The sequence below is a fragment of the Anser anser genome (genome assembly GCF_964211835.1).
Source record: "Anser anser genome assembly, chromosome: 1".
NCBI classification, from domain to species: Eukaryota; Metazoa; Chordata; class Aves; order Anseriformes; family Anatidae; genus Anser; species Anser anser.
The window spans coordinates 65,058,576-65,067,511 of record NC_139720.1 but is presented as its reverse complement, the minus strand read 5'-3'; the positions used below and the strand labels follow the sequence as shown (position 1 = coordinate 65,067,511).

Below are 8,936 nucleotides of genomic sequence, written 5' to 3'. Positions count from 1 at the left end.
AGCTGCCCGGGGCTTTGCTGGAGCCAGCACAGAGGTGTCTGCTCAGAATATATGGATCTGTAATTCCCCGCAGGGAACACATTGTCCTCCTCCTCCTCCTCCTGTGCTGCCCAACGACTCCGCTCTGAGCGTTTTATGGAAGATAATAAACCGCTCGTTTCAAGAAGCCGGCGAGGGAGGAAGGGGGAGGCAGCGGTGGGACGAGCAGCGCGGGGGCGAGCGGCTCTGCGGCCACGGCGGGGACACGGCAGTGTGTGGGGAGAGCATCCCCGCACCGCGGGCTGCACAGCCCATGGAGCAGCATCCGTGCAGGTGCCGGCTTGTGGCAGGGTGTGGGAGGAGGCTGCTCTCTTCTCTCCGAATTAGCAGGGGAAATGCCTGAGATGAGCACAGTGGGCAGGGAAAGCCTCACATGGTGGGCGTGCAGCTGGGCAGGGGGAGGAGAGGGGCCATTACGCCTCTTGTTGGCACTGCAGCCTTGGCCCTACAGTCCTGTGAAGGAAAATTCTTCCCTCTCCCCTTTCATTCCCTTTTTTTTTTGCAACTAACTTGTAGCTGTTTGGGAGGATCTACCCTTCACGAGCAGAAAGGCCCAGGGACCCAGGAGTCTTGTTTTCAAGAAGTCACCAATATCTGCGCCATGCTGCCGGACCGCAAGGCTGGAGCATGGGTGTTGCACAAAATAAGACCCTACTCTACATATTTGAGAATAAGCCCGGCTCATGGATTGCATGCATTAAGGCATAAAAACACAACTTCTCAGCCAGTTTGTAACCTCAGTTGCAGTCCTTAGCTATAGGAAAGATGCTTCAAGACCACCAAGTGTTTAGGCTTGTGGTAACCCTGCCAGCACCACACTACTCCCTCAGGGCTCCACTATTTGTGTTGGCTTGGGATGAGCATCTCACCCCGAGAACAACGCCTGCGAGGCAGGAGCCAGCGGGATGTGTAGTGCTGAGTTCAGTGGCAACTCTCCTGCATCTTGCACGATGCGGGTGGGCAGGACCCAGTTACAGCAAAGCACGTGAGGGATGTGCTTAACTTAAAGTCCATCTCAAAAGTTTCCGAGAAAATTGCATCTCAGACTTCTCTGCAGAAAAGATTGGCATATTTTGATCAGCTCTGAATGTACTATAGGTATGTTATTGTGCATTATGTAGACTGCATAGATATTACAGTGTACAGATGCAATACGACAGTTGTGGTATATGCTTTAGGGGTTGTAACTCTTTGTATTGGCACTACCTATATGTGCCTACACTGTATCCATCATAAAAGGATCTGCCACCTTCTTAATAATAGTTAGTGTATGCACATCAGAGCAAGGTAGGAGTATATCACATATAGACAATCTGTTTTTATTGCTTTCATCTTTACAGCCAGGTGTGTGATCTAAACATCAGGCAGAAACTTCTCCAGATAAACTCCTGCTACAAAACATCTTAGAAAATGGATGTGTTTGGGATGGACTGATATATAATATATCCGTGGCACACAAAAACATAAACGGAAGCCTCTGAATCCCTGGGAAATTTCCTGTGTCCCAGAGGGATTTCTGTCCTCCCAAGTGTTTCACCGTGGGCCTGGGGCTCTAAGGGATTCTTTGAAGCCAGCAAAGAATTTGCAGCCTACAGACTGTTTCTTCAGCAGGTGCAGTCTGACCCCTGCCTGTGTTGGACTCCCAGCTGCAAGAATGTAGGCTGCCTCCCCCCAGCCTTCGCAGAGGAGAGCTTGCTTTGTGTGCACGTGTTTGTCGCTGATCACGTCTCTCTTCTTTGCACACAACTTTACAAAGGTCGGTTTCATTAACCTTGGGGTTATGCTTTGTGTAAATATGCATGTATATCTGATTTGCATGGGAAATGTCATTTTCCTTACGTGTCCCCCATCCAAATGTTAATCAAGCCTGAGCCTACTTAGGAAATGTGCTGTGATGGTAACTGCAGCCAGCACAGCTGTCCCGCTCAGACAGCGGATGGCTGCATGTGCCTGACATTTTTGTATGGGCATGTTCAGCCGCGTGGATAGTAGTGGCGCCTACATGTCATCTGCCATATAGTCTTATATGCTGGCAGATGGTGTGTGCATTAACACACAGTGTGTGCCGATGTCTCTGGGTGCATGAGTTTCTCTGCGGCCAGCTGGCGTACAACACATGCATTGGCACATATGGCATGTGAAGTTGCTCTCCTCGCCGCAGCCTGCTCGCACAGCAGCACATGCCTTGCACGGGTGCAGAGCTGCACCAGTGTGGGCAAGAGAGGTTGGGGCTGGCTCTGCTGCATGCCAGCAAGGTGTAAAGAAAGGTGCCGCAGCATGGAAGGGCTTTGCCTTCCCCCTGCCCTGTTTTCCTCTGTCCTGTAGTCATAAGCATTATACCTATGGACAACAGGCTCGCTCTAGGGTTAAATTTCACATTGAGTTGCCTTCCCTTGGACAAGTTTATTTCTTCCTGATTTCCTCTCGATCTGTTCCTCAGAGAGCCTGAGCACTGAGCTGGCTCCTGCTGCAGTTGATGGGAAATCAGCAGTCTTGGCAGAGGGCTGCCCCCAAGGCCAGCAGGAAGCCACGATGCTCAGCACACCTTGGGAGCACAGCCTTGGTGTGTCGCCCGTGCGCCTGCGCACACCGACGGAGCCCAGGGACACAGGAGGGGGGCTGAGGCAAAGAAGACATTAGCGCACAAGTGACATATCTCAATATAATTTCTAAAACTCTATTAATTGAACAGATAAAATACTTCTGATCTATTTTCGTTGTTTTGTTACAAAATATTTGCCATTTGGACTCTTAGCTAGGTGTGACCACACCACTTTCCCCAAAGGAAGCTTTTCTTGGTGATATTTACAGCAGAAAACAGGTACAGACAGACAGGTGCTTTCAACAGCCTACACACAGGTAACACTTCTGTTGTTAACTTTGTTTTTTTTAAAAAGACACATTCAGATGGGATTGTGACTAGTGCTGAAGAGCTGGGTGACTTCAAAGCTGCTGTCCCAGGCATGGCTGTGAAAGAGCAAGCAGGACAAGGACAGCTCTAGCTCACGAAACACCGCCGGCAGTCCCTGGAGCCTACACTAGCACAGTGAGGCGGCTGGTGGAGTGGGAGATGGGGGAGCTTGCTCAGCAACTCTCATTTCAAAGCAGAGACTCTCCCAAGCAGCAGATTTCTTGATTTAGGGCTCAGATTAGTTTTGGAAACCTCACAAATAGTTGCAGGTTAAGCCTTCTGAAAAACATACAGAAAAAAACTCAAACTCTTGCAGGTCAGGGGCCCTCAAATACTTGCAAAACTGGTGGTGCTTTTTTGTGAAGAAGACTGAGTATCGACAAAATTCTGCTTGTGGACCATACCCACAATTTCCATCTACAAGGAGGTGAGAAGCACAAACAGTGCTTTGAAGGTCTTGCAGAAAGCACTAACTGTTGCTACTAGAGTAGCCCAGTCTACAACATTAGAAGTACTACAGCGGTGGACAAACACTGCATTAAGCCCAGCTTGTTTGCACTAAGCTTGATCCTCCTGTCAAACTTTTTCATCCCTTTGTTAGTGGTATAAACTAATCAATTTCACTGGACCTCCACCAGCATGAGCAAGAGAGAACCTGGACAGAGCCTGAAGGTCTGTGTACCACAGCTCTGCAGACCGCAGTAACACCTTGCCTTCTCCATCTTCCAGCAGAGCCACCTTCCTGTTCGGCCACTGAGCACCAGAAACGTACTGCAGAATGCTCTTAATTGGGTTTCTCTTTTCTCCTCCCCTCCTTTTCTTAATACAGAAGGATATGAATTCAGCAGCAAACAGCCACAGGTTCTTTAGAGTTGATCTGATCTCTGCCACAGCTCTTCCTGCCTGATCCCACCGCCTGAAGGATTGTGCTAGGTTCATGATCGGAATCACTGCTGTCAAGAGCTGGTGATTTTTCTGTGGTCTGGTCCCTCCAGGAGAGCTGCGGTATACATTTAGTCCCTCATCCAATTGTCACTGACACGATCTTTCTAGCCTGCTCCCTGCCAATGATTAGTTTGTGTGCAAGGGTGTCTACTCACAGTACTACAGCTATACCAAGCCTGTGTCTTCACTTGCATGTGGGAGGGTTGTGGGAGCAGACAACACAATAGATCAGATGAGATGTAGACGTGCTTTAAAGTGCTTGTCATCCTTCTAGACCAACCTTCAAAGGAAAAAAAAATCCACATTTTGAAGTGAAGTCCGAAGGGCTCAGCTACACAGCAGAATTTAGAGCAACCTGTTCCGCTAGACCCTGGAATAAAGTGGTTTGGTATCTCTCCGGCCAACTCCAATGGAAGATGTTGCGTCCAGCAGGCTAGAAGATGGCAAGGGTTATCTATGTTTGCTTCTCTGTCCAAAGCTCGAGGCCAGCGTTAGCCTTTGCAAGGTCAGGCAACGGGAGCCAACTTGCCCTGAGAGATTGTTGTGCCTCAGGTATTTTGGCAGTTCAGGTAATTCGCTTCCATCCTTCACCCAGCGTTATGGAGTCTCACGGAAGGTTCCTTACTTCTTTTTTACATTCTTCTTTGCTTTCCCAATCAATTATTAAAGCAGCAAACCTCTCTGGTAGGAACTTCATAGACATTGTTATAAATATTTCATCCCCAAAAATTATTTCATCGAGTACCTTAAAGTTTTTGTTGTTGTCATTTCGTGTTAAATGTCAAGTAAAACCTAACTTATTTATTTTAACACACACACGCACACAGACCCTCCGTGGCTCCCTGCACTCTGGGAAAAGATAAACAAGCAAGTCCTGCCGCTGCTCTCAGGCAAGGAAGCGACTGCTGAGGAGGAAGGGCAGTGTCGGTGCCTCTCGGGTAGCCGCCTTTTACCTCAGCAGGGAGCATAACGTGGAGCCACACACCACGCTGACCAGAGAGGGGCAGGTGCCACACATAGGATTTCCCAGGGAGCTGCAGGCAGGTGGGATGAGATCGCAGCTGCCGTGCCATGGCGTGGTGCCACCTCGGACGGATCCAGCAGCAGATCGGGCCAGCCATGTCTCACGGCTCGCTGCAGGGTGAGGGGCTGAGCCCTAGCTGGGGCCATGGGCCTGTGAGGCGGGCAAGGACCTCTCCTGAGGCTGGCTCTGGAACACGGGGCACCCTCATCGCCCCTGGGGACTGGGTAGGAGAAAGCTTCTCTGGCCTGGAGGGAGACTGGGCTTCTACTCAGGGTTTTGTTACATTTTTTTCTGTCTTCTGCTTCCACAGGCCTCCCTGAGGCTATGCCTTTTGGTTTGTGGTCAGTACCTCTGCTACTGCATGTAGAAGCAGCAGCCTGTTATCCGGCTCCAGACAGCAAAGGAAACAACTAAGACAGCTAAGACCTGTTGGCACATCAGGGTATGAGGGTCAGGCTCAGAAACCAGCAGACCCAGAGATGAGCAGGCTCCTGCCCTGGAGGGCTGGCCAAGCACCAGGGAGCCTTCACCTCAGCCCCTGCCTGCTTCCCTGACCCAATCTGGGCGTATGCCCAGGTCAAATAAATGAACTCTTTCATCTGACTGTTTCAGCAGAGCCAGTGGACATCCAAAGCGCACTGAGCGGGGCCAGAGCCTGATGCACTGCGTTTTTTGTCACTGGCAATAGCCCCAGAGGTGATTATCCTGGAGCAATGCTGCTGTGCAGCTTTTTCCACACAAAGTAAAAAAAAAAATTCCTGCATCTGTCTTCACTGTCCCCCTTTCCCTCACATTTTGCACATCCACACCACTGCCAACAATCCTTACCTCTCCTCACCCGATGGCTGTGTCATCAGCACCCGGTGCTCATGCCTCAGCCTCGCGCAGGAAGGAAGAGCATTTCCTTCTTTCCCTCTTAAAATAAAAATGAAGGCCCTAAAAGGCGTTCTGTCCTATTTTAAAATCCTAAAGTTGATCTTCTTAAGCATCGAAGGGAGATACAGTGAGTGAGCGAGACCAAAGCCTTTAAGCTAATTAATACCTTCCCTTCCCTACTGCTCGAAAATACTTCTTTTCTTCTAAAAATACAGCCATAGCTCATTTTTAATGCTGTCTGCCTTCACATCAATGTCCCCAATAAAGAAGAGGAGCTGAGCTGTCATCTCTATCTCAGAATCTTACCCTCCCCTCACTTTGAAGCTGAGATAGGGAGGAAGAGAGGAGAAAAGGCCTTGGCGCAGAGCTTTCCTAAGGGAAGGGCTGACGGAGGAAAAAGCATAGCCAGGTGGGAGATACAGATGGGAGCGTACGTCGGTGGTCTCCAAAAAGCCCCTCCCCTCTAGCACAAGGGGGAAGAGCCCAAGTGAAGGAATCATCCACCCCAGGAGGTGAATATAACACTTAGCTTTGCTTTCAGAATATAAAAGAGCAGGTGGGAAGGAAACACAAAGCCAGCTAGAAGGAGAAAAGCAGAGGTGTGTCTGTTTCATGCTAGAGAAGACAACCTTTGTGTGTGTGTATACTGAGGTGGGAGGGCACCTCTTGGTGCCATCTCTTTGGAAAAGTGCTCATCCATCCCAGGAAGATCCCTGGGCTTAATCTCTCATTTCTGCTCCCTCAGAACTGCTTGGTGTTTCCTTTAGTAAGCATGCGCCGTACATACTCTACCATACAGGTGTATTTACACGTGATGAGGTCTGCTAGGTCTCAGCAGAGGTCTCTGGTACAATGCTCCAATATAACAGAAACAGTTTTCACATTCAAAGTGAGGCGATCTTTGTCTTGTACTGCAGCTTAGGACAGTCTCTCCTCCTCTCGAGCTCTCTGTCACCTGTGCGCTCCCTCGCTTGGAACCGGCTGCTGCAAGGAGATAATATCTGAAAAGCGATGAAGAGGATGCATGGCAAGTGGTACAAGTTCTCAGCTCCAGCTTAGCAGGCAGCAGCAGTGGAGGCAGGGGGAACTCCACCCCTTGAGTGCCCCAAGGTCGGTCCTTGGCACGGGTGAGTCTGTTTCTCTCCGAGGCTGGCGAAGTTTTGGAGGGGTACAAACCTATGGCCAGGTAAATGCAAGGCAAGGAAGGAGGTTGAGGAGTAGCAAACGGAAGACAGTGCCTAGAAAGCAGCAGGTCATCAAGCCTCTCAGGAACAGGGCAACAAAGTGCTACATGGGGACGGTGTGAGCACAGGAGGCCAGTGGGGCTGGCAGGATGTGAGGATGTGTGAGCATGTAGGTTGGCAGTCTCTATAGATGGCTCCTCACAATTAGCATCATCTTGAGGGGAGACGGGGTAAGAGTTAGGTCAGTCGGCTTTTTTTTTTTTCTTTTCTTTTTCTTTTACTAAAAAATAAATCACAAACTAGATCTCTGTAGGCAGAAAGGGTCCCAGGGAGGCGGTGGGGCAGGGAAGCGGGGAAGTCTGTGCTGTTCTGGTGCTGGTGGTGTGGCTACACGAGGCTGCGCGAGCCACTGGAGTACCTGCGCCTCTGAAGCAGGGAGCTGGGGGGACAATACTGGTGGGGGTGGTTGTAGGGAGGAGGTGGAGGTGGGAGGGGAGGCTGATGGACCAGCTTCATGGGGGTCCCAGGGAGCCCACTGCCCACACTGCGCCAGGGGGTGGAGGTGCAGGAGTCGGAGGTGACGTAGCGTGTCAGAGTCTGGTTGAGGGCCGGCTCCATTCGAGCGAGGCACGGCTTGTCCAAGACAATGACTTTGACAATCTGCTGGCACTGTACAAGTGTCCCCGCCGAGGCGGGGTGCGAGGGCACCAGTGCTGTCTCCAGCCGCTCCCGTGGCATGTTAAGACGCATGCTGGGCTGCATTCCACTCTCGGGCCCCAGGGCGGAGTTGTGCTGGTACGTTTGAAGCCTGTTGTGAATTGACACCTAGTTTAGAAACAGCCAAAGAAGCATTAAATGTTACAAGACTTTTCCCATCTGCTGCTACTGGCTGCCCTGAACCCCCACCAGCAGCTGGCCTCACATGCATTAAACCCTCCCCTCTTTAAAAAACAGAACAGGCACAACCCCTGGCTGCACCCCTCTCTCCCAGTTGCCCCATCTTCTTGTCTAGGCCTCAGTGCCCCTGTCCCTTCCATCACATCAAAGGTGGTAGGGCCAGAGTTCCCAAATGCAGTGCAACTTTGATTATCCAAACGGCACAGGGAACGCAAATCAACTCTATGAGTGGAGGCGTCCATGAATTCTCATGATAATGAACAAACCTCAGAGGTTATGCCCTTGTCCCCAGCAGCAAAAAGGAAGGGGAAACTAGATAACAGTGTTTCAGATAATCGAGGTTGTATGTTTCTGCAAAAATGACGGTAGCTGAATCTGAGATAGAGAGAGACAGACAGGCTCAAGCCTTTCGCAGCTCCCTGCCTTTCTGAGTAGGAAGGTACACCACATGACTGGCTAATCTGTTTACAAAGGAAAAAGCAGAAATCTGACATACTCTAGGAAAAGACAGCTCCCTCTGATCCATTTGATGGTTTGTCAGTGAAAGGAAATGATTTTCAAAAAAAAAGAAAAAGAAAAAAGAAAGAAAAAATGTCCGTCTAGCTCATACAATGATAAAAGAAATTTATGATGAAATGGCAGCAGATTAGATAATCTCAAAGAAATGGAAATGCTCCTCTGCTGGCAGAGTATTGCTTGGGCAGTTGGAAGGGGGAAGGGAAGGAGGAGGTCATCAGGGTCCCCACAGAGAGATGCTGATAATAGAGTCACTCAAATAAGAGAGCTCACTGAGTCCAGCTTGAAAAAGGGAGCTGGCCTGGACTGGAAATCCTCAGGGGGGAGTGCAGCAGCAAAATGGGGCTACCCGGATGGTGGTTGAAGCCATAGTTCCTCCTGGCAAGGACGTGGGCTGATGGAATCCCCAGAGCACAGCTCAAAACACAGTGTCAGTCAAATGACAAACCCTGGGTAGGAAACTACTGCTTGCAGATTGTCACAGCAGAGGTACAGATGGGCAGACGGGGCGTTAGGGGTGCCCTGACAGTCTGTATGTTGGGCA

General features: G+C 50.1%; 1 protein-coding gene across 5 annotated transcripts in view; it reads right to left on the bottom strand.

The window, feature by feature from the left end:
• Positions 1–2,704: 2,704 nt before the first annotated feature.
• Positions 2,705–8,936, bottom strand: part of IQSEC3 (IQ motif and Sec7 domain ArfGEF 3) — a 103,155-nt gene continuing 96,923 nt past the window's right edge. For 2 of the 5 annotated variants that reach the window (XM_083827944.1, XM_083827948.1), the window contains one exon: positions 2,705–7,804. In XM_083827944.1, coding sequence (XP_083684070.1) covers positions 7,367–7,804 — 438 coding nt within the window. In that variant the 3' untranslated portion in view covers positions 2,705–7,366. The remainder of the gene's footprint in view (positions 7,805–8,936) is intronic. The other 3 variants (XM_083827947.1, XM_083827946.1, XM_083827945.1) reach the window with 3 other exon arrangements.